Source organism: Hoplias malabaricus, chromosome 10 (assembly GCF_029633855.1).
Source record: "Hoplias malabaricus isolate fHopMal1 chromosome 10, fHopMal1.hap1, whole genome shotgun sequence".
Classification (NCBI taxonomy): Eukaryota; Metazoa; Chordata; class Actinopteri; order Characiformes; family Erythrinidae; genus Hoplias; species Hoplias malabaricus.
Window position 1 is genome coordinate 35286249 of NC_089809.1, and position 26368 is coordinate 35312616.

Genomic DNA, 26368 nt, shown 5'->3' on the forward strand with positions numbered 1-26368 from the left:
AACACAGTGCTGTACCTGAGGAAGGTACAGATTCAGTGAGACTTTACTATTACTGCCAACATGTTGGTGAAATCTGTTCTGTTTGTATTTACTGCCACTTATAATGTGCTGTTTCCACCACTGATCAAAAGCAAGTTATGTACCTGGAATAATAACCAACGCTGATGTATGACTTGCTGTATAATAGTGAGTCAGTTTTGTTTTGTTACCCCTACTATATTTTAATGCACTATTTGGAGATATTTTTGCTCTTCCTCCATCTCCATCCTCTGAACTACATTTATAAAAGTTGGCAACATTTTCTAGGACCATTAAAAGCTGATGTCACTGTTGCCATGGAGTGACTTTCTGAGACAGAACTTCATGCTTTGACATCTCTTCACCCTCAGAGAGGCAAAGTTAACAAGTGAATATTTCGTGCCTGCACTCATTATCCGCCAGGCTGTAACCCACTTTAGGCAACAAAGGGTCGATATATTATTAATCTCATCAGTATTCCCGCTCGGGGAGAGAAAAGTAGGGGATCCCTTGACTGAATAATGTATTATAATGCTGGTACTTAAAGAGATCAGATATACACATAATTCGAGGGCACTGCTGAGGATCTCAGTTCTGTTACAATTGCTTTTGAGCGAATAGGGCGCGTCCGAGCAGTCAAACGCGTGAGAGCAGCATGCCATTGTCTTCTTGCAGGAGAAATAAATGACACGATGCCCAGTCATGTGAGAAGGGGAGATGGAAGGCTAGGAGACGTCAGCTGGGCTCGTTCTCAGAGGGCTCCGGGCTGATGAGGCTTTGCTCGAGCGGACAGGAACATGTTTCATATCTGCTCTCATCAGCAGCAGGGAGCTGGGGTCGGGCTGGAGGGCCGTCTGTGGACACAAGCGAGAGGTGTTAGCCTGAGAAGCAGCCCATGAAAGCTCAGGAGACCTTTTAGCCCTCCATCTCTCGGGTCACGCCAGACTGGACTCCACAGAGAAATCCGGGAAGCTTAAATAGCGAATGAGAAATGCAGCATTGTCCTGTATACTCTCAGTAAATAGGTTCTAAACTGTCACTGCCCTTCATGTCACAGGGGTGGGACTCACAAGGGTACCTCCTCAGTAGCAGTAATTAAGGAACAGAATTGCAAAATTCCAAAAATGTATGTCCCTTTCTCTTGAGACAGTGAAGGTAAGGTACCTTTAAATCAAATGACACTGTACAGAATTGGAGCTTAAAGCACAGTTGTATATTTAAAGCTGCATTCAAACTGTTTGTATCCTGAAGAACAGAAATGAACCTTCCGACAGAGTACAAGTGTGTTTTCAGAATCCTTGCCATTTGACTAGAGAGCGGTGACACCAGCACCACCACTGGGCACCGTGCATGCCCACAGTAGTTGATTTAGCAGGCGACGCTTTTGGCGGAAGGAAAAGGGCAAGAACGGCCCAGGGATTGTGGGAAAATGAGTTTCAACTCAGAGGGAAGTGCTTATCTCCTCCGAACAACCAGAGGCGAGAAAGCTCCTCAAAGACGTTGGCAAGATCAGGAGGCTCCTTAGGGAGAGTTTCTCGCTCTTAGAAGCACAAACACTCACGCAGCATCAATTTCTTGTACACAGGAAATAAGTGAGGACAGCCATTTCGCCACATGCAGAAACTCCCACAATTCCTCCCTGTTGGTGAAGCATGTTCCCCAGTGACTTGGAAGTGTAGTGGGCAATAGAGGATCACGTGAGCACTCTTTGAAGTCCGGCATTCCAGTAGCATTCTCACCCTTATCTTATTACACATTACCATGCAGTCGACTCTCTGTTGCTGGCTGAAGATCTCTTACTTGTGAACATGCATTCACTTTTGGAGGGATGAAAATATGATTTTTTTAAACAGGAAACTCAAGGAGAAAATTCACAGCAAACCTTATTATGCCATTCACACAAACAAATATAAAGGGCAACTCTACACGTTCTTAAAGATATGTAATATTCAGATGTACCTTAAAAATAAAAAAGGTCATTTGTTTCTTACCACATCAGTGGCAGTGCTTGAAGAGGATTTGTAAACGTAAATAATTCGTACACAAATTCAGTCGCAGATACGGGTTACTTTAAAAATAAAGGGGTAATATAATGTTGAAATCTGTGATAAGAGTTCAATACACACTGCACACACACATGCAATATGGCTTCTTTCGTTTTGTTGCATCATATAAAGCAGCACAGACAAACTTTAACTGATGGATTTGGCAAATGGAGATGAACTCAAAAAAGCAAAACCCACAGAAGTCTCAGTGAAAGGTGAAATGGACGCGCAGAAGAGGGGGTAGCCACTCAGAATGTGACACAACAAGAAAACAGTTCATGATTACACATATGGTGGATCGCTAAATTTAAAAAAAAAATTAAAAAGTTGAACTTTCAATACGCCCTGTGAAGGACTGGCGCCCCCTCCAGGGTGTATTCCCACCTTGCGCCCAATGATTCCAGGTAGGCTCTGGACCCACCGCGACCCTGAACTGGATAAACACTTACAGATAATGAATGAATGAATGAATGAACTTTCAATACTAACTGCTAGTTAGCACACAATTCTGCTTGTTTCCATATGTAAAGATCTTTTGGGAGATTACCTCTAAAACATGTAGAATAATTAATATTTGGTATGATGAATTTTCCAATTATGCCAGTGTCATTATTTTAATTTACTTATCTCTAAAATAGGTGCAATGAGGTTCACAAGGTGTGCTCTGCGTCAATGACAATGTGCCCTTGTTAAATAATCGACACAGACTTTTTCCCTAACTGACAGTACGTAATTGCTCCAGCCCTGAGAGCACCCGCACACACTCACACCTTTTCAGTGCGGTGCTGCCCCTCTTCTAGAAAGACTAGATCCAAAGCTTTTTACCCTGACACCAGAACAGAGCAGGTTTAGCAACGATCAAGAAGCCACAACATGGACCGTCCATTTGGGAAGTGAGGCATGTTAGGCAAACAAATTACTCAGTGTATGTTACTACGGCCTGGGATGCCCGGGGCACATGCTGTTTCGGTGAAGAGCTACAGGGGGGCAGTGAGAGCACGCAAGTAATGGCCTACTTCAAGGATAAAAAGCAGGTCTATTTTATTTACCGGCCTCCTCATGTATAATAGATCATAGAGATCTATTAAAATATGCAGGTCCAAACAGGTCAAAAAATGGAGGTTGATTATGTTTAGCCCTCGTTCACCTCCCTGGCATTGGCTTCCCAATGAAAAACACACATGGAGGAGTTGTTAGTGCTTGGCTGAGAGGAGGAGAGTAGAAAAAGGAAAAAGGACAAGTGGCAATGTCCTTTTGAGTTTCAAGGTGGGTGAATTTGTTAAGTAATCTGCTAATACTAGGAAGTATAATAAAAGTCCTTGGTATTAAAGGTCTGAATAATGCAAGAGTCTGCAGTCTGGCAGAATGGGAGGAATTAGGTGTAATAAGGGCCGAGGCCAGGCTGAATCCAAAGCAGAAGAACCGCAGGCTCTGTAATGATTATAAAGGTCTGCTGGAAAAAAGCAGATGTTGCTTCCATTTTCTCTGAGCCATCCGCATTACATTTCATCTCCCATCATACATACCGAGCCCACAATAAAGCATGGCAAGGTTGTGCATTCCGGCTGAAGTTCATCTCCAGCCCCTGTTTGACCTGGGGCAGATCCATAAATGCACTTAGTGTGGAGGGTAAAGTGGGCTCATGCTCCATTGAGCCATCTGGGTCTGATAAACGATGTTGTGGACGGTGACAGTCCTAAACGTAATAAAGAGAGACAAAGAGCGAGTGGGCGTCCGGCAGCTGAGGGATGCACTGGGCTCTAAGGGATTTCAAACCTGAGATGTGAAAAAGCAAATTCTGCTCAGGTTTCCTTCCCTTCCTTTAGCTCCTTCTGTTTATCCGTATCCGGGTGTTTTTTTTTTATTTATTACATTTTTTTTGTCAAACCAAATAATGGTGTAACTCTCTACTTGCAAGCGAGAGAAGATGAGTTTGTCAGCTTTCATTTGGCCAGCAGTAACAGCTATTGTACAACATATGCAGAAGAGCCGATGCAGGACAGACAAGGGAAAAAGAACAGGAAATTGCATCGCCTGCTCAATAGGCCAATGAGATTAGGCAGAAAGAGAAAATTACCATAGAAATGATGTTTCAAGCTGAAAACTGAGGCCTAGTCCAAAAAAAGGAGAACTGATTGTGTTTGGAGCTTGGAAAAATAGTAAAAGACACACTAAAATCATTTTTTCGTTCCATTAATGAAATGCATAGTTTAAAAATATGCTGGTCCATCAGGATGAGTTCAGTGTTTCCCAGTTTTTGCCACGGTATTATGCTCCTTTGCGCAGATATATTACGTATGACATGCCATACAAATGACAATATACAATCCTTACACTGTATGTGAGACAGTGGGTTTTATGCATTCCCTTATATCCCTTAACAGGAATTCCTCCAAGGCTGTCGGGCATATTTGTTGCTATTTGTCCTATACATTTCTGATGCCATATGCTGTGTTGTATGTAGATCATCAGCTGAGAAATATAACAGAGTCAAAAAACATTCTGTATTTTCTGAATTATATTTACGGGAATTTTGGAAGTCAATACAACTTGAGGAGCCTTAACATCACCTACAGTAAAACAGGGGAATTGATTCCTTTGTAATTTCACAGCAAATTAAAATCAAAGTAACTTCTGTAATTGCGCTGGCAGCAGTTTGTTATTAAACTCACTATAATGGATAATATATGGATATGTGTTAAATGATTGCCATGGTTTTGTATTTATTTGTCAGTCACTTTCGAAACACAGCTGAGCTCAGCACTAACAGGAAGAACCAAAACAATCTACATGTAGCTTTTTTTCCCTTTAATTTAAAGACTGGGGCGGCACGGTGGTGCAGCAGGTAGTGTCGCAGTCACACAGCTCCAGGGACCTGGAGGGTTCGATTCCCAGTCCAGGTGACTGTCTGTGAGGAGTTGGTGTGTTCTCCCCGTGTCCACGTGGGTTTCCTCCGGGTGCTCCGGTTTCCTCCCACAGACCAAAAACACACGTTGGTAGGCGGATTGGCGACTCCAAAGTGTCCGTAGGTGTGAGTGACTGTGTGTGTTGCCCTGTGAAGGACTGGCGCCCCCTCCAGGGTGTATTCCTGCCTTGCGCCCAATAATTCCAGGTAGGCTCTGGACCCACCGCGACCCTGAACTGGTTAAGCGCTTACAGATAATGGATGAATGAATGAATGAATGAATGAATGAATAATTTAAAGACTATTCAGCTTGGACCATTTTCATACGTCATATTGAAATATGGTATTTATCCAACAAGTGTGGATGTCGCCTAATCTCTGTCAAACCAGAGTTATAATATCTGTGAAATCAACATTAACACAATTTTGTACTGACCTTATAGACATTTTTTTATCCAAACACCTGTTGCTATGGTAACACTTTGTGCACTTCATTTTTGGAGGATGGACCTTGCAAACAGATAAGTGTGGCAAATTCCACTGGAAGAAACTTCTGTTCAAAGTCAAGTTTCAAGGATTACTTTTGGGGAAAAATAGAGCTATAAATGTCAAAGGAGATATACACCTATCAAATGCAATCAAATTACTTTTGATAATATTGGGGATTTAATTTCTTTCCCTCCAGCCCATGCTTGACATTAAGTATGAGGCCCATATGTGGCTATAAATTATTATTATTAATTATTAATTATCTTTATCAGCAATAAACCCAACTTAACATAGCAGAAACCACTCATTAGAAACTTAGACCTTGTGTATATTACATGTGGATTATGATAATACAGGCATGCTACATGGTATAAAGGGTTAATAGAACTGCATTCATTGATGGAAAAAAAACACAGTTCTCCCAGATCAGCAGTCTTACTATGGGAGGTCTAATAAATATGACCCAATGAGATTTGTCCTGCCAGCGTTATCTCCAGCAGGCCCGTTGTGTTTACAGCTCCAGGAGAGATGGGTGATACAGTAATCGAGATGTCACTGTGCTTTATAATCCAATAATCCAAAAGCTTTTGCAATGGCAATCTGTTTGGTTCAGTCTTAAGTTGCAGAAAAAGTGCCAGTGCTTATGTATGTGTGTGTTTACTCTAGTGAGGTGGTGGTGGTGGTGTGGGTGGGGGTGGTTCCTCTGGCACATTCAGCACAGAGCCTGGTCCCCCTCACAGACAGTCCACAGGAACACCAGATGTCTGTCTGAAAACTTAAGGCCAGGGCGGTTTTACAATGCAATCTGCACACCACCCCTCTATGAGAGATGCCACAGTCAGCAAGGCTTGTAAAGCATTAATATGGACTCTGTTATGGATGCAGGCAACATTATCAAGCCCCCACCACTTTCATGCCCCACAACACACACACACACACACACACACAAACACACACACACAAGCTTGGACACAAGGAAAGGCCACATATTTAGAGGTTTGTTCTTGAATGACAAAAATTAATAGCTGAGAGTTTTCGCTAATGAAAGCCAAATGCCATTGCTCATCCTGCTGTTAGCCAGACGATAGGTCATTTTCATTCCTGTATGCTATAGCCACAATTTCCACTATATATAATTGTCTTAACTGGACAGAAATGGTTACAGATTTTGAAATTAGTTCCTAGGGTAATTTGACTATTTCATAAGGAACTGGGAGAATAATCAGCTCCAAACTCACAGCAGTGGAGAGGAGGTGGAGCCTCCAATGGCCGTGGGGAGGAGAGGAGGGAAGCAGGGCATGGTGATCAGAAAGCATGTGGCAATTTTTCATTTGTCTGCCAACCTGCTATCTGTCAGTGGAGAAGAGTTCCCTCAGGTAGCAATTGAGGTCAGAGCCTGTATGAAAGTGTATGTGTGTGTGTGTGTGTGTGTACATGTACGAGTGAGTGCACAGGTCGCATGCATGTCTGTGACACCCCTTGTCGTTCCAGCTGTTGTGAGGGAGGGCTGAAACACAGGGAACATGAATTTATGGAGAGGAGACAATCTGTTCCGCCTCAACAGGGGGGAATACAGTGCGGAGCACTAAACCCTGCCAAACTCCCGCAAAATGAAATGTGACGAATAGTGACAAGTTAGCGAGTTAGGCAGCCTTTATTATTCCTTCATTCTCTCTCTCTCTCTCTCTCTCTCTCTCTCTCTCTCCTCAGAAGCACTTGACTAGCAGAGCATGTGAACGGGAGTCTGTAATTGACAAATTTTGACGGGCAGCGAAGTGGCGAGCTCCCATGGTGCCCGGCGGGGACTGAAAAATACCTTCCCACTGAGACAGTGAGTGTCTGACAGGACTCCACAATTCAGGCGTGTTCAGAGATAAACACACGCATACTCACACACACACACACACACACACACACGCATACTCACACACACACTCACACACACACACACACACACACACACACACACACACACACACACACACATTGTGGTGCACAATTCTAACACTGCTGACTGTTTTTGTAAAGTTACAACCAATTATAAATGGTTACAAAGTGCACACTTATATTAACAATTAGCAACATGAAAACCCTATTTCCTTGGAGATTTGTTTGTAATGTTTACATATACCTTTAAATTATTCCTCTACTTCCATTTGTATATCCAGCACGTTTAAAACAATATAGTGATTGGTCAGGTTTAAGAGAGCTTAAATGATCTTGCATTCTCTGTTTGGGTAGAGGACACCCCCCCTATTCAGTGTGAGGTTAGCTAAGGACACGGCTGCTTGGTGGTTCATGTAAGAGAATTGGGAGTGAGTGTTCTTTTCCTGGTGTGTTGAGCTGTCCAGTGATGCTGAATCCTCGACAAATATAGCTGTGTCAGATCGCTAGAGGTTAGATTTAGACCTAATAACTAGCACACACACACACACACACACACACGTGTGAAAATAATCCAGAATGTCCTTGTTCTAAAGATTGAGTTTTACTAGGCTCTCCACCCTGAACATGTTATGGATCCCAGACACACTCACATCCACGTTTGCGCTACAATTTATGCTGCTTCGAGTGGAAGCGCTTTCCGCCCCTGAGAGATATACAGCAGGCCCTGGCACGGTGGTGCTGGAGACACTGATAAGGGTCTGGCCAGCTATGGAGCGCAGATGATAGTGGAGCGCCATACTTCTTCCTGCGGTATTTTCACTTCTTTGATCATTTTTCTCACAGTGAGGAACAGTGTCATACTGAAGGTGCCTTTCAAGACTTTTCCCTCTCTCTCTCTCTCTCTCTCTCTCTCTCTCTCTCTCTCTCTCTCTCGGGCTGTGTCCCTTGCAATCGGTCCTATATGAGATTTAGTATTTCATTTCCACTGGGATCATCATATTTAATTTGCCTGCTGGGAGGAGTGAAGCACAGAGGAGAGGAAAAGCAGACGGCCCAAGGATACAGCACACCCACACACACACCCACACACACACACACACACTGGGGGGTTTACACACTAAATTTATGTTTAACATATCATTACTTAGCAATCCTCTCCTGCTACTACACTACACTAGCCAACAGTAGGGCTGTATACTGTCCACTGCATGGAACCTATAAGGCTCTACTCGACTCGGCTCGGCTCTTTTGCTCTTCCACTGGCTAAACTGGTTCCTTGTCTCTGGAATCAGGTACTTTTTCAGTCCCTGCTCGCGCCTGGTTCCAACCGTGCCGAGTTGATACTAAATAGTGACGTGTAAACCCTGCAGAGCGCTGATTGGCCAGAGAGACATGTCAATCGTCACGAAATGCAGAGCTCATTCAAATCCAGCACAAACTGCCATTTGTAAAATCACTTTTACAGCAGCTTTCATATTTATTTTTATCGAACTCAAAATGGTAGCTCATTATCTTTATCTTGAGGTGTTTTGAAGAGAATTAAATGCTCCTGGGGACAGTGGCCAATGAACATTTCCAGAGAAAGTCAAACGTGCAAGGAGTTAAACTGTTCTGTGAGAACTGTGGCGAAGAGCCGTGTTCAGTTTAAAAAACAAGTGAACAGCAATCAAATAAGCTGCCGTTGTTGTGGTTTTCAAAGCCAGAGATTCCCATTAGAGAAGGGGTTTTGCGACAGAGCTAGTCGGAAGAGCCTTGTCAAGTTGAGTCGAGTCAAGTAGAGCCGAACCCATGCAGTGGAAAAGCACCATTAGACTGTTTAGACTCTTATTGGAATAGCGGTGGTGATTATTCAAGGACAAGAAATCTAACTGTGTGAAAGACGTAGGGATGCATGATTTTAAATAGGCCGAAGCAACCTGTGATGCAAATTTATTGTGTAAATACTGTAAATCAGGTATTTGTGAATGTTGCTGTAATCCCTAAATCGACAAGTCATCAAATAATTACGAAGGCATATTAATAAAAGAACCAACGATTCATAATGCATAATTATGTGATATCTTACAAATATGCCACTATTTCGGCTAAAACGCAACAGTGTAAATGATATATTATATAGCTACATCCTGAAAACATCATCCATGTGTTTGCTTAGGTTCCAAGTGGGAGCTTAAGGTGTAAAGAAAAAAAGCTAAAAACACTGGCCAGTCATTTCAGTAATCAGCTGGGTTTAAATCCCTTCCCAAGGCACCCAAGACCTTGCAATTTATCAAGTACTTTCTCAGTTCATGTTGAAAAAAGCATAAATCCCGCAACTCTGTTCACTGACTGTTATAATAATATTTTCACTGGCATTATGTATAACTCTTTTGTCTTTGTGGCTTGCAGACGACATGTAGATATCAAAGCAGGTCTATCACTGTGCTCCTTGGGATATCAAACATTTAATTACCAAACTGAGTATATACTGCATGTCCTGTTAGCGTGGACAGAACTGAAGATTGAAATGGGAGCATATAGTGCCAATCAAAATGGCAAAAAAAAAAAAGTGTGTTTGCTAAAGAGACCTTTCAGAGGCTGGTGAGGGACTGGAGTGAGCAGTTGTCTTCGTCACCCAGGGGAGAAACAGAGAGGGGACAATAAAGCAGGAGAGAGGGAGGGAGAGAGAGAGAGAGAAATGTTTTGTGGGGAGCCAAGCGTGAAAATCAGATGTGTTAGGAGAAAAGGATATGAAGCGGAGGCTGGGAGGAGGAAATGGAGAGGGGAAAAGAAAAAAAAAAGCCCAGAAAGAGAAAAATGTAGCTATGGGACAGTGAAGTGGAAGATATATAAGACTGTACATTTGCAAGAGACTATTAAAAGGCCCTTTAGGAGATGTAGAACCCATACACACCACAAGTTTTTAATGTGGGCTGCCTGCTCTTTTTGCACCAAACCACTCATCAGATGAAGAGCTGCTGCGTTTTTTTAGCTCACACTGGCTGAAAGCAGGACAGTTTATAGAGTAAAGTTATGGCTGGCTCCTTGAATGGGCAAATGTCCTGTAATATCCAGCAAGGAACTTGGACGAAAAACAATACTTGAGTATCGCTGTACATACTGTCAGCACTGCAAAAAGATAATAGTGAAGGTTTTAATTTGCCAAAAAAATGCTGATGGATATGCAAATGAAGCCAAAAGAAACTGCAATACATGGAATCTTATCCACAGGAGTGGAAACTGAACATGGGTCTATGGAGGAAGGATGACAACACACCAGTATTTTATAGCAGATGCAGAGAACACTGAACTGCTTTAATGGTTAGGGACTATCAGAAAGTAGGACAGTTATTTGATCTGTGGAAAAACACATCATCATGTAGCAATTTCGCATATCCAGTGGCCTTGAGGTTTCCATTGATGATAAAAGGCCCCACTATCTTTGTACCCCACAAACCACACCATACCATCAAGATGTGCCGCACCTGAAACTACGGATTCTGGAAGCCTGTGCTAGCATTTCTCCTGCGGTGTTGCTATCAGTGTGTGAAGAGTGGGAGAAGAGGGTTGCATTGACAATCCAACACAACGGGCAGCACTTTGAACACATTTTATAAGTGGTCAGAAACGTATAAATAACTCATGAAAGAAAGTTTCGTTAAAACCAAGCACACCATTGTTTTTCTTGTGAAATTCCCAATAAATTTGATGTGTCACATGACCCACTTCCCTTTGAAAAATCAAAAGTTGGATCCAAAATGGCTGACTTCAAAATGTAATATTTATTCCAAACCACACATCTTACAACCTGATTAAATACAAGAACGCAAAGAGTTGGCAAGATACCTCTTCTTCTTCTCTGATATCAGTTTTGAAATCTTAACCATTGGCCAAATCAAATCTGATATTATTTCTTTACAAAAGTAGTAAGCTGATTAGCTATGAATGGGTGAAGTCTAGCCCACAGGCACACATTTCATACACAATTCACATCACATTACACAATGTGACTAAGTACTTATTCACATGTTTTCACATGTTGTGTAGATAGCTTTTCGTACCAATACCCAGCCAGCGTTTCCTAATGAGCTCGGCCTGCTATCAATACCTGGTATCAGAGTGTTGCCATCTCTGTTGTAGTTAGTGGAACATTCAGAATGACTAATCAGTCCATACTCGGTACTCAGTGTGCTGTATATAATAAAACAAAGCTTGTAAATTCCTGTGCATAGATTATACTTTGAAAAAGTCTAATAAGTTTAAAAAGTTAGTCTTTCTATAGCTGTTCCTATAGCAGTAAATTGAAAGTATTTTAAGGAAGCACTGTTTAACAGTCAGAGGAGACACAGCACCTGAAGAGCAGTACAAATGACCAGAATTAAACTGAGCAATGAGCCTATACGGCCAATCTCTCTCTCGGTGAAAGGAGAGTGATGGAATGAAAGACAGGGAGACAGCTTGGAAGGTGGACTGAATGTGTTCAGTGTTCAGGTGGAAAGGCAGCAATGCAGCCTCACACATTCTGTTTGTGAAAGACACTGTGAATCACTTTCATTTGGGTTATGTCTCAGCCTAATGCACTACAGCCCATTATTTCAACCTTCCGCGTTCAAACTAGAGCGAGTGCTCTTAGGAGACACACACACACACACACACACACAATGCTCACGTGCCAAATACTATCTAACGACTGAATTATTCAGCAAATTACAGAGCATCAATAAACAAAGAGAGCGGGAGAGACGAAGGCATTTTTGAAGATTCTGTCATAGAGGGCTAAGAGAAGGCCAAACTCCAATCTGATCTTGATCAAGTTTGTCATGTTACACAAAGCAGGCCTGTTCTAACCCTGCCAAACACGCATGTAAATGCAATGGAAGGAGACATGGAGATGAAGGCTTTCAGACGAACAGATTCTTCTGTAATCAGTTTGGATATTTGTTATCCTGTTTATCTCATTTGAGAAACGTGTCATCTGCAAAAAAGCACATCACTGGTCCAGGTCACAAACAAACACAAAGACATACCTCCACACACCAGGTAGCAGCAACCAAACAATAAACAAAAGCCTTCAATACTGTAAATGACATGGTAGCAGAGCTCTCTAATCTGGGTGATGGTGTAGAAAATCACCACAGCAAACTGTTCAAATCAACTGTTTATTTAAAGGTATCACAACAACAAATGAAATTCGAGATAACCTCTGGAATATCCATCCATCCATCCATTGGTTTTCCAACCAACATTGGTTTTGTTTGATTTGTCTACATATCAATAATTAATCTAGTATGAGCAGGGACGTAGATTTAGGCCACACAGCTTTTGGTTGAAGCATTCTTCTCTAAAGCCATTCCCCCTGTGGCTGTTTGAAGCAGCCTAAGATGCTAGTTTCGCAACAGATTTTCTTAAAACATTTGCTATTTCTGCTAAAATGCTACAAGGTACACCGTCCTAAACAACAAACCAGAGCACAGAGTAGCACAGAGCACATTCAACTAGCTCAGCTCAACAGCAGTGTTTACAGAACAGTTTTATCTATCTTTGCTAGACCTGTCATGACCATTAAATAATTTAGTAATAACATCATGATAATAGTTTAATCTTTATTGGTTGTGTGTAAACTTAGTGTAGCACTTTAAAACACTGTCTTCTGTGCCTTCTGTGCATAATAGCCTTAATAGGCAAATAGCTGCTAGGATTCAGCCACATGTGCACAATGCCCTAGTGCAATGTACACTTTTAGAAAATAAGGTACGGTAGAGGTACATTATTGGTCACTAAAAGTAGAAACTGTGTAAATGTACCTTTAAAGGTACAGCAGTGGTGTTAAAGTCTAGTCATGTTCCCTAAAGGTACGTTATAGAGGTGAGTATCTGTAATCTATCTGTAAAATAATAGAACATAATATAAGTCCTGGAGATGAAATGGTGCGTATGAAATCAACACAATTTTAAAATCCACAGTTATAACAGAATAAGGTACAATTATGTTCCCTAATTAAAGGTACGAATATGAACCCTTGATGGTACCACCACAGTGACAATTCTTCTAACAGTGTACATGGAGTAGAAAGCAATCTGGGCTTTGTCCTCCCTATGACTTATAGAAGCACAAACCTACAGAGACCCTAAAAGGACGTGGAGAAAAATAATTTTTTTTCATACTGTGGTTGAAGCTTCTTAACAAACCCTTAAGCCAGAGGAAACACAGAGTTATAATTCTTCCTTCAAAGAAAAGTAGCTAAACAGCCGGCTGGGGAGATGACCCTTGGCAAGAACAGAGCACTATCTCCAAACAAAGCAATTACAAAAGATGAAATGCTCTTAAAAAGGGTGTCGCCACATTTGATTTGTTTACAAAAACAAACAACACAGATTTCATTGGTTACTAACAGTTACAAACATCATGATAACTAATACTGACTAAGCCGGACGGACAGTATATGTTTATTATGACATACAATAACCCACTTGGACACCTGGTTTACGACATAAAGGGAGTCATCCCAAACTGGACACTCTCAAGGCCAGAGCTCGTAATCATTAGCTAGTTGGGGAGGTTAGCAGAAAAGACACTTTATGGCTACACAGGGAGTACCACATTGTTCCCATCTCAAAACTCCAGATTTCTCCAAACACATTCCCAGTGTCACACAGAGAAATTCTCAGTGAGCAATGAACAAAACCCAGGCATTTAAAAAGTGTATTAGCTTTACTAAAAGCAGTTTTTATTAAGTGAGATTGATCAGTTTTCTACAAACAAACAATAACAGAAACATCTGTAGGTCAGTTCCCTCAATGTTTTTCCCCCCTTCATTCCCTCATGCACCTTTTTCCTACTTGCTATCTTTATAAGGGTTCTGTAAGCACATCTACATAGTGGCACTATGTGTGTAGAAGTGCAGAGAAATCTGTTTCTAGTGCAGATACTGAATATCCAAAGAATAAAACTCTTAAACTCAACTACATGTCACCTACTGAAGCCTACCTTCAAAAACAAGCCTGACAAGTGCTTAGTTTTGTGTTCTATTCTGTTTTGTTTCTTGTTTGTGCTTCCCTTGTCATGTGACTGCCCCCCCCCTCGTCTTGTGTCTGCTTCCTGCATGTTCCCTGGTCATGTGATATCTTTCCCTTGTGTTTCTAGTGTCATGTGTCTTAATTAGAACACAGGTGTTTCTTGTTGGTGTTGTCTTTATATAGTCCTTGTCAGTGGTTCCTGTTTATGGGTCATTGTATGTATGTTTGAATGATGGTGCTGGTCCTTAGCCTTGCTCTGTCCTTAGTCCTGTATTGTCCTTTTTAATATGTAGCCTTGTTTAATGTTTTGATTCCTTATTTAGTGGTTAGCTTTGTTTAATGGTTAGTGTTTAGCTTTGTTTAGTGATTCGCTTTGTTTAGTGATTTGCTTTGTTTAGTGGTTAGCTTTTAGTGTTTAGTGGTTTGCTTTGTTTAGTGGTTAGCTTTGTTTAATGGTTAGCGGTTAGCTTTTAGTGTTTAGCAGTTAGCTTTTAGTGTTTAGCTTTGTTTAATGGTTAGTGTTTAGCTGTTTAGTGTTTAGCCCTGCTTATAGTTTATTCCTTGTGTTTAGTGTCCCTCTGTCTAGTTTCCTTTAAGTTATTGTAATAAAGCCTCCTGCATATACCTCCATCCCTTACTCCTACACCCCCAGCATTATTACAGTTCCAATCCTACAGCTACTCCCTAAGTTTGCTGTGGCGTTTATGACCCGATCAGCAACCAGTTACCCTTAACGTCTAAGGTTACTAATTAAGCCCATCACATGGGTACCCAAACCACCCAATGCATCACTAGCTCTTCACAGGGGTCATCAGGTAGGCACCTCCCCTCATTAGTGTTTTGCTGAATTAAATATGGAAAATGGATTAATATTAGCTATAAAATAAAATTAGCCAAGTTGTTCTTGGTGTCTGATTTTAATTTCGGTTTAGTTTGGTCGTAGTATGTTTACTGTGATTAACTATTTATTTTTGAGCATTATCAACAATATCTTTCCAGCCTACAAAATTAATGTATTCATATTTTCCCATGTTCATTACATTTATGTTCCTTATAATAATAAACAGTGGAGAGAAAAAACAGACAATTAAAGCATTAATCATAATTATTTGCAGGACAATTGTCTGATAAAAGTTTGGAATTGTGGCAGGCCTAATGTCTGCAACTAGAAAATGTGGTATTTGTGATTAATACCACCACCTCTTTTTAAAGGCCACAGCACAATTATTTATATTTACTGTCACTGGGGAGTCTTATCATAGTTACTCGTTTAACATTCACCAGGGTTTTAATTAAGCCGACACAATGCAAATGTAGCAATGCAATGTATTGTATGTTGTTCTATCATGACTAGCTTGTTTGCTGTGGCTAGGATGACAGGCTGGTAAAGAGTAACATGGAATCCGTAACATTTGTCTAAGGCACATTTTCAGACTGAATGGAGACACTGTATTATGAAGTTTTTGTTTCTTTGTAACCCAGGATCATAATATTTAGGTTAACTCACAATATCCAGTTCGTGGCTAATGCTCAGAAATACTTTTGGGCTACCACCATCTTAGAGGCGCTTCATTTGTGACAAAGAACTGTTACATGCCACAAAAAAGCTAATAACCACAATGCACATTACTGAGCTTAACCAGATCATCATTCTTCTCTCCTTGTCACTAATCTCATGGCCCACACACACAGAGGTGATTAAGTCTGGCCACAGGTATGGGTTTGAGAGAGAGGGACTATTTACATAAGACCTGCTTTTTATATTCAAGACTTGAGAGCTGTAGCACGGTGAGTTGCAAAAAGCTCACTTTATAACTCAGTGAGGGTACAAAAACATCATGTTAATGCACTTGAGAAATAAAATCCAACGCCTAAATGAAACACTTGCTATTTCTCTAATGAGATTTGACATGGTTCACATTGGGTACATCATTAGGTAAATCTTTTGTGTTCTTTTAAATAAAATGTAGCACAATGTGCATCCATTTGTGGTCATCCATTTCATGAACGTCTGAGATAGATTTTAATATCTACCTTTAAAACTTAATATCATTTTGAGTGTTAATTTAAAGTTTACGAGCTACAAAGAACACAATTTTCCACCAACTAAACTGTAAGTGACCCTAGGAGATTGTAGTAAGCCTGTCTCACTCTAATGAGGTTGCCTAGACAGACTATAAAATCATAAAACATTATAACAAGACAGTAAGGTTATGCCACTGTGCATAACATGCACTGAGCGCTTTGACAGTCATGGCACAGTATTGACTTAAGACGTAATGTTATGCATTTTTACAGAAGAACTATATTTGGTAACGCAGCTGAAGAAACTAATTCTGTATTTACCCTCTGTGTTTTCCACAGAACCTGACCAGCACTGAACTGCCTACTCAGCCTGGGGGATCACACATTACCCCTCATAATGAAATATACTCACTTCATTATAATGGTTCACCAGCATGGGGCATAGTGTAATTACGCCTATCACCACACCTACAATTAAACCTTATGATGAGTCCATAACACGGAGCTGAATCAACCAACCCGGTGTAGTCCTTCTACAGAGCTTTACATAAAACTGCTCTCATAATTCATCCTGACTATATTCCATTTAAAACACCCAATTTCATGCCCATAATAACATTTTACAAACGAGGGTTATGCACACAACATATCACTTTCCCTGAATATATTATATTACATTATTTTCTCAGGGTAATTACACTCTTAGATAATTAATGACTTCATTGTGGAACATAAAAAAAATGTGTGTTACAAGTTCTGAGATTTCTCTAACTTTATCCTTTGTTTCAACTTTAAAACATGACAAAAACAAGGCAGAATGCATGTTTTTGCTTTCCCCAGGACAGCCTTTCATAAAGAAAATATCATAATAAAAATGTCCTCTTATGCTCACACATACAAATGTGGTACCAATTAATTTTAGAAGTCGCACTTCTGACAGAATATGCCCACTAGAGGAATAATCCTTCTAGTGATATAAAATAATATCATGCTGCTGTTATTAGAGGCAGTTTCTATGACTTCTAAGATTTCTCAGCGGTTAAAAGTGTTTGTTAATGTTTCTTTATTGACTCTACAAGGCTATCACTTTCTTATTCTCTGACCTTGTATGAATATTGGATCACAAACCTGCTTACTGGGAAATGTATGCTCTTGTGTTGGGCGCTTGGCTTTTGACCTGAGGTAAATGTGCTCAGCGAGGGGCTGTGTGACTGGGGGACTGTGCGGTGTGTAGAATGAGTAGTATGTCTAAGCAGTATGTCGGCTATGTGTGCGTATCTAGTTACTGTAGGTGAGGGGGCTGTTGGGGCGGGTTAAAAAGAAGAGTCCCCTAACAGGTGCTGGCATGCTCTGAAGCAGCATGCTTCGGCATGTTTGATCTGTGCCTGGCCTCCTGTGGCTTTTTGAAAGTGCCGCTTGCTCCTTTCAACACTGCGGAAGATTCAGTGCCCCTTCACTATCGGTCCGATCTCTGTCTGTCACATCTCATCCTCTCTACTGGCTCTAAACACAGGCACTTAAGAGTAGACACTTCCAATCTAGGGTTCTGTGTTTTCCCTGGAGCCGAAACTCTGACATCATACCCCTTATTGTCATTCTTTTGGCTAGACGTCATGTGTGTAGATATCGTTCCTGTGCCTTATTTTTTATTTGATAAGAGTCTGGCTGTCTGATTCGGTTCTGTGTGTTATACCTAGATGAAGGCCAGAGTAGTGAGTAAATAATGAAATGGTGATTTATACAAATGGGATATTGCCATTGCACTCGACTATGCACTCAGCATCTTGTCTCCTATTGGCTGATGAATCACAAGGTGTGCTAATGGTTGGTTAGCGCACAAGCTAATGGAAAAGTGATTAGCTTGGCGTGGGAGAGTGCCGCAGCTCCCCCCCTCTTGCATTGCTGCCATTGCTCTAATCACCGCAGTCATTTAAAAGAAGAGTCATTGCACCTGTTTAATTACTGTGATAATTGCGCACCGTTTGTTTGTAGCCCAGGGGGTCCGGCGGTGTGTCGCTAATGTGCCCAGCGCTTTGACGAGCCCTTAATAACGCTAATGTTTCCGTGCCATTAAGGGAGACGCATTTCCCCCCCTCCAGGTGGGATACATCCACTGGACAGTGTTGTGGATGGGGTCTTACTTCTACTCACTGTGTAAACAGAAGACAAGTAAACAATTGCTGTTTATTTGTCTGTAATGAACTTTAACTCTAACCACCTCATTGCTCACTGTTAATGTTGTTTTAGACAAGTCTTATGGATGGAGACCTACAGTTGATCCCTCATGGCAAAACCACAATCAAAACCCAAATAAAGCTTAGCAAGAGGTTTGAGAATCTTCATTAAGTTGTGTTGACTGAAAGAGCGAGAGGGAAATAGTCAGGCACGTGTTTGTTGATCCTACGCATGCATTAGACTCGCAACTAGACTTCTACTCCCACAGAAACCAGACCCATCAAGTCATTTAAAAACGCAAGATCAATAATAAAGCATTTCTTCCATCAAACCTTACTCCGAACCCCCTCAGGGCTATAGAGCATTTGCTCAATAATAATCACGATATTGTCAGGGAGTAGGCCATTCTTAGACCTAGATGAAAAAAAAAATCAAAGAATTAAGATTGAACATGCCATAAAAAAAGACATGACTAAGCAAGTCATTGCTGGCAACATATGTCTTTGTGCTCTTGGGAACAATGAATTCATGATTTGTGGAGACCACCAATCATCGCAAGCCTCTCATTTAGTCTGAGACTAAGGGACATGGAAAGATGTGTGGTAGTCTGAGAAAAGTCTCACCACCCACACAGAGTACGGATGAGCTGCCTGGTGAGACACATGCTTTTCAATTTCCTGTTGATTTAAACTTCACAGGAGGGAGGTGTTTTTCATTAACCCAGCAATCAGCCCTGATACACAAGCACATTTATATCTATGACCGAAAGCCACGGCAGCTGCGGAATCTATGCCGAGACTTATGGACTCACCAGCGCATTTGGTCTTGGCTTTCAGTGGTGGACCCGGAGCTCCGGTGCCTCCTTCGTTGGGCCTGGTCAGAAGGACGCTGATCTCGTACTCCGTGTCTGGGTCCAGGTGGCCGATCTTGTGGTTGGGCTTGTCCACAGGCTGGCTGTCAATCAGACTTCCAGACATGGTGCGGTATTCAACTTCCTTCTCGATGATAGGGCCGTCCCCGTTGATGGAGTTAGCATTGAGCTGGATCCAAAGGTAGGTGGCACCCACAGCGGTCAACTGAGGAGGTGCGATGGGGATTGGTGGTTCTGGAAGGGATAAACAGGAAAAAAAAGGTAGGTTTTATTGACAACTCTAAATAGAATAATATTGTGCATTGTATTTATAGTATTTATGAGAGGGTAAAAATAAAAAAGATGGCGTTTACATCTCATTGATTTGCACTGTTTGGACCAATTATATTCACTTTCTCTAATCTCATGCCTGGTTGTCCAAGATGAATCTGCTTCCATCTCCAGTCAGTATAATGTCTGACATACACAAATGTAAATTATGACTAAACACATTTCGTTAGAGAGGTAAAGGTGGTTACTGTTTTTGGCAAGAACGTCAGGCTCTAAGTGGCATATGTATAACCAGTCTACAAGCACTTTGTTCTAGGACAATGTTAAAAAAGGCCTATTAATGGATTGTTGACAATACATATTATAATTTCAATTGCTTTGTCACATATAAAAAGCATGAGTGAAGAAATGAGCTCATTGGCAACATGTAATGTGTTCAAGGGTTAAATCCTGTTTGATTTAGGATAAGATAACACGCTATTGATCCTGAAGGAAATTGCAGATTGATCCTGAGGTAAAGTGATTTGATTATATGGACTTTCTAAATACCTTTTCCCCTCCTTGTATGCTGCCATCCCATTGGACATTTGTTAACTTAAAGCTTTCTGACACTGTTTCAGTAAATGCACATCAAGAGTAAAGCATGCAGGTGTTCCCTCTCAGCAGGTATCAGGGTTTAATCTAAGTGGGTGCAATTAAGCGATTGTGTGTGAGCTTCGTACAAAACCTGCATTCCCCATTCTGAGTGTGAGTCAGTGATAGGGGATGGATTATACGGAGGTAATGATTTAAACCAATTAATTTTCTGACCTTCATCAGTGTAGATTTGGAACTGAAATTCATTACTCATCACCCCTATGGTCCTGCTCCATTTATCTCTTGACCCATTTTAGTGCCAGTTAACACACACACAAGTTAATAATATCTCACTGAGAAGAGCAATAGAGAAGTGGTTGTATTTTCTTTGCTCATATATAACAACTTCAACTGAGGAAAGGCTTGTTAAATAGCTGATTATTGGCATAAGAAAAACACCAACACCAAGGGACAACTCTTTTATTTACATCATTTCCAGTCAAAATGAAATGTTTTAATGTATTATTGCTTCAATTTCTTTTAAGACACTCCCTTTCAGGTTTTCAAAGATATATACTGGAACACCACTACTTACAATCCCAGTTATAATATCTCAGCTCATCAAGATTTACTGTAAATCTCAGCTGTCCAGTTTTATGGAATATATATATATTCCATATACCATTCCCATTTGTCAAACGTTCCAGATCTGAGGCAAGATTGGAGATGGATTTTCTCACTTTTCTCAAAAATAACAGTTTAAGCGCTGTTCAAGTGACGAAGTCCTGTGTCCACATATTCCTGTTTTTGCTCACTACTTTGACATTTCCTCTTCCTCATTCTGGCATTCTGTTTAGAAATGTGCAAGGCAGGTAAGTTGTGTTTGGATCGTTGGGAAGAGTAGACAATCTAAATGCTTAGACATATGACAATAATTAGTAATTTTGTGTTAAATATTTGATTCCTGCTGAAAATAACTTAATGTCCATTTTCACAAACAGTGGTCTCTGACTATTGAACAGGAGGGTTGTATTGCATTAAGCATTACATTTTTCTTGATCAAAATAAGAATATAAAATGAATTTGATCCCATAACTGGTGAAAGATCTCAGAATTTCAGTCATCTTGATTTCTTTACCTTATGAAAACTGATTTTCTTCATTGCTGCACAATGCCCTTGAGCTTCACCTTATATAAGAACCCTTCTTAGAGTGCTCAGTACTTTAGAAATCATCTGCTTAAATCTACACTGTGCTGTAATCCTTGAACTAATAAAGAGACGGAGGGGTTTCCACTAAACTGCCTGTATCTCTCACAGCATGAGAGCAGCCATAGGTGCCGCAGCAGCAAACATGGGATATGATATTGATTTGAACCACGGAGTGCCAATTACAGCAGAGGTAATGGGGCATCCGTCTTCCTGACAGCTGTGTCCAGGTGTGACTTGAGCCATGCGCTACTGGACGGTGGTAAAGAACAACAACGTCTGTCTCCATCTTTCGGCCTGATGGATTCGGCCTCCCATGGGGTACAGTAAAAGGGGAAAATCCCTTTTGTCCAAATGTGTAGAGCAATGCAGATGTTAGAAGCAGAACGTGTCTCTTTTGATCATTCAAGTGTCAGTTATGGTGGTGTAGAGGTGGGAAATTTGACAGCTCTTTTAGTTGAATAGCTCAGGGGTATGGGCAGTCTTTCTGAAACTCTGGACTTGTTCATGCATCATAAAGACACAGTCAGCCGATTAACTGTTTACAGAATAATGACTAATTAGATGTCAGCCAATTTCAGATGTTCCAGTGCGAAAAGCTGTGGGACTTAAGTCACAGTTATTAGGAAAATCCTGAAAATGAAAATATAATTTAGTTGTAAGCAAACTCACATTTTGTTAATTTGTCTCAAACACATCCACATCAAACTTGTTTATTGTTTAAAAAATCATAACTATTGCAAATAAGAGACATGGAGAAAACACCAAACATCTCACAGACAGTCAGCACCCTGGAATTGTGTTTGCCATGATGTAATAATTCTAAACAGTCCTCATTCAAGAGCTGTATTAAATAAAACAGCCAGCTACATTTATTAACTTGGATAAAATTCCTGCTTCTCTTCCCACAACTGACTGATCTTGAAATGAAAGGCAGTTTAAATTGCCCTCTAGAGGAGACTGGTCTTGCACACACGACAACACTGGCATGATACAAAGGTGCAGGCGAGAGTAGACAGATTAAAAAACAAACTGTCTGGAGGCTGAGTTTTTTATCTATGTCTGCAGGCCAACATATAAGAGACATGGCCTCTCTGTAACCTCTGTCAAAACAGCAGGTTCTGTGTCTGTCCACACTGCTGTATAATATTGCATGTGGCAATTTAAATGTCCCCCTCTCTCACACTTTTAAGCCCACTCCCTGTGGCCCTGTCTGACATCTCAATTTCAGCCTCAGCAGACAGAGAACAGGTGTAGCCCACCACAGCCGAGGTATTGTCTCCAAAAGTAACAAGCTTTCACGCCACATTCATTCGGTGCCAGCTTTACAGCAGATAAAGTGACATTTCAATCTGACCAAGAGACAGCTTTCAAAGCAGAAGGATCGCACGGCGAAGGCGATGCATCAGCGACTCCACTCTGTTCCCCACGTCATCATGGCTGTTTGGGTTTTGAAAAGAATCGCTAAGATGGCGTCAAAACCGGCCCCATTGATCTGGACTTTCTCCAGCCACTGGCTCATGCCGTAATGTGTGAACAAAGGCTGGGATGCCTAATCTGACCACAAGTCCATGTATTACATCTGATCCCTGACACATCTGTATGGATATTGATCATTTCTTGGCTGGTTAAAAGAGCCTTTCCAGCATTCATTTCAAAACTCAGAAAGCGAATGTATGTTAGAAACACTGTGAAGACAATATTAGGAATTTAGGCTGCTACAGATTTCGGGATCATCTGCAGGACTCCTGTGTCCTGATTAATAACCAACAATCCCGGGGTCTTTATTCCACTGCTGACTGATTCTTCTTGGAGCAAGAAAAGAGCCTGGAGCCTGGTACATGCGGAGCAGACGTGGTAACACTGCTCAGTGGCAACACAAATAAAAAACAAGCCCCCTTTTGCCAATGTATTTAATATATCACTCATTATTTTACATTTGCAACCTACTCATATCTCAAATAAACCGTTAATAACAGAAATGTTTGGTTAATTAAGTAAAACGATATCTATTTCCACCAGGGAGGGTGCTGCCTTACTACTCTTTATTGAGCAGGCGACCTTGAAACCACATTTAAGCAGGTTTATCCTTATCCAAAGTCTATTTGTTGATCATCAAAATTGGATTTATCATCAAACTACATTTGATGATAAAGCTAATGTAGCCAACAACTAAAGAAAACTTATCGGTGCCACTCATTAGCACAATGTAAACATCATGCTAAACTCCCCACACAGCTGTATCTTTTTGTAATCTCCAACAGACCATTGCTTATGCTTTCTACACCATTTTATGTGACACTTCATGGGATTTGTTTAGCTCCAGACTGCATTAATGTAGCAGTGATATGGAGGGAAAGTTAGTAGCTGAACAGATGGACTCCACTCTTATATCGCGGGTGTTTTAATGTGATTGGCATAGTGTAGTTGGGAACATTGCTACCCACTACACAGCAGAGTAGGGTTTATTTTGCAGCTTGGGAAGCAACATGACACTATACCCATAAGAGACCTTGGGTGTGACTCCTAATACAGCATTTCCACATCCATGTACGATCAATAACATTGTAAAGGAGTGAATGAGCCTATAGACGGTACACTCCTCCACAACCACAAAACAAAGGTACTAAAGATAGATTACAGGCTTCAGCATGGTTGCTAGATTTATTTTTTAGCTCAGTGATGTTCTTTCTGTCGTATAAATAACACTGAGGTAATAGCACATCGGCCAATGCCTTCTTTAGTGTAGTTTTTAAGTAACATCTACAGTATATGGAAAAGAAAAATTGTAAGCCAAGGCCATCCTGCGGTGGGTTTCCAGGCATGACTCCTGTCACTCATCTGTTTCTGCTGACCAAGTGTGTGTATGCGTGTGTCTGTGTGGTGTGTGTTCCCTCAGTGCCACTGCACCTGGCAGACACACCCACTCACTACATTCGACTCTGTATTCTGCTATATTTAGAAGGACATGGCCATTCAACCTGATCCCTACACCCACATCATCTCTCTAATATGGATCTGAAAGCTGTCTCTGTCTGTTGCTGCCAGTTTGTTGGTTCGAGATAAAAAACATATAAATGGTCTTTTTTTTTAAGGGGTAAATGTAGCTCTGCTTTTTGTCTGCTCTGTTATTTGGACTTTGGCTTCATGTTTTGGTTTGGTTTGTGTACCACAGTGCCAGAAAACTACCTACAGATGTTATAACTTAGTCACTACTTTGCTGCACTATTCCAACTTCATTCTGCATTTAAATATTTAATTACACAGAAATAACAGAGCTACCCAATGCATTATACTTTCATTTAACCTAACTGTGTTGAGTGTTAAAGTTCAGTATCCACACTTTTGATGTAGGTTCTCCACTTGTTGTAATGAGCTATAAGAGGGGTGCTTGGGGGTGGCAACACCCTTGGTGGCATTGATGTGACCTCAGGGGTTTTGTGGGAGTGGTTCTATTAAAAATACAACAACGCAAACCAATGAGTAGCTCTCTTATAGCTGTGGCAGAAGCGATGTTTGATGTCACAATATATAGGAGGTCCTCGGGTTACGTCAGTCCCAAGTTACGACACATCTCCCATTTACTGAATAAAGCCTTGTTTCGACTTAAGTGGTTTTGCGTCGTAAATGTCGTAACGTGAACTTCGTGTTTGGTGTGCGCTGCGGAAGAATTCACGGTTACGCGGCTCGGGACTGTGTTAGGATAGGATAAGTGCTTACAGTATGTTATTTACTTTACAGTATGTACGTTCCGACTTACACCGAAAAACGGTTTACGACGCGACGTAGGAACGAATCAACGTCGTAAGTCGAGGACCCCCTGTATAGTACTGTGAAAAGGTTTTTGTTTGTGTTAGTGTTTATTTGCTAAAAACCATACAAACAAACAACAAATAACACCCAACTCCAGAACAAAACGAAATAATATTCCAGTGAGTGTGATATTGTGTGTGTGAATGTGTTGATTTAACGTTTTCCAAATCTCTCCTCGTGGAGTCCGTATTATTTGACGTTACCATCCAATACCTAGTGTTAGCAGTTAATTAATAATGCTTTTAAATAATGTGTGCTGTTGATTTAACAAATTCATGCAGTCAGCGAGAATCTGAACAAAACATTGTTCTCAAAACTCACTCCAAGCTACTACTTTATAGAAAAAATATTCTCTTATATTTCTTATTTGTTTTCTATTATTATACTTTGTATTTACTGTGATTATATATAACTGTATACAAGCACCACGCTTACTGAGAAGGCATTAGTTTAAATATATATAATTATCTTATGTGCCTAAGACTTCTGCACACTACTGTATATATATATATACACAAATACGACAACAATATATACATTAAAAATTTTAAAAATACTACTTTAAACTTTCAAAAGTGTGAATTCTTAGTGTTAAGTTTGTAATAAGTCACAGTGAAAAGGACACACCAAAGAATCCTAACTTAGAGGTGAATCCAATTTCTGAGAAACAGCCTGTGGCTATTTCTGTGAACTGGAGGCTGCAGCAGATTCATGGGCCATTGGCAACAGTGCGGTCACCCTGACTGAAGGTTAAGCACATCCTACACCACTCTAAAGTATCATCCCTCTCTCTTTTCCTCTCGTTCCCTCCCTTTCTATCCTATATTCCTGTCCCTCTCATCCATACAGAGCACGAAAACGAAATGCAACCATGCCTCCCCACCATCAAAGGCGGCAGGGAGAGGGCTATGGCAGCACACCTGTGAACCGGTGACAGCTCCAGGTGTAAGCTGGCCGGCCTTTGTGTGTGCTAGCAGTTCTTACAGCTCATAATGGCTGAGCAAGGTGTGAAACACGGAGCAGCAGCGCTGTGTGAATGATTTATGACCGCATCGTGCTGCCACAGGAGAGCAGGTCAGCCTTGTTAACCTG

At 41.0% G+C, this 26368-nt stretch overlaps 1 protein-coding gene across 8 annotated transcripts in view; it reads right to left on the reverse strand.

The window, feature by feature from the left end:
* Positions 1-26368, reverse strand: part of ptprma (protein tyrosine phosphatase receptor type Ma) — a 236662-nt gene that overhangs the window by 99530 nt on the left and 110764 nt on the right. For all 8 annotated transcript variants that reach the window (XM_066682258.1, XM_066682266.1, XM_066682264.1 and 5 more), the window contains exon 7: positions 19351-19644. In XM_066682258.1, the coding sequence (XP_066538355.1) occupies positions 19351-19644 (294 nt within the window). The remainder of the gene's footprint in view (positions 1-19350; positions 19645-26368) is intronic.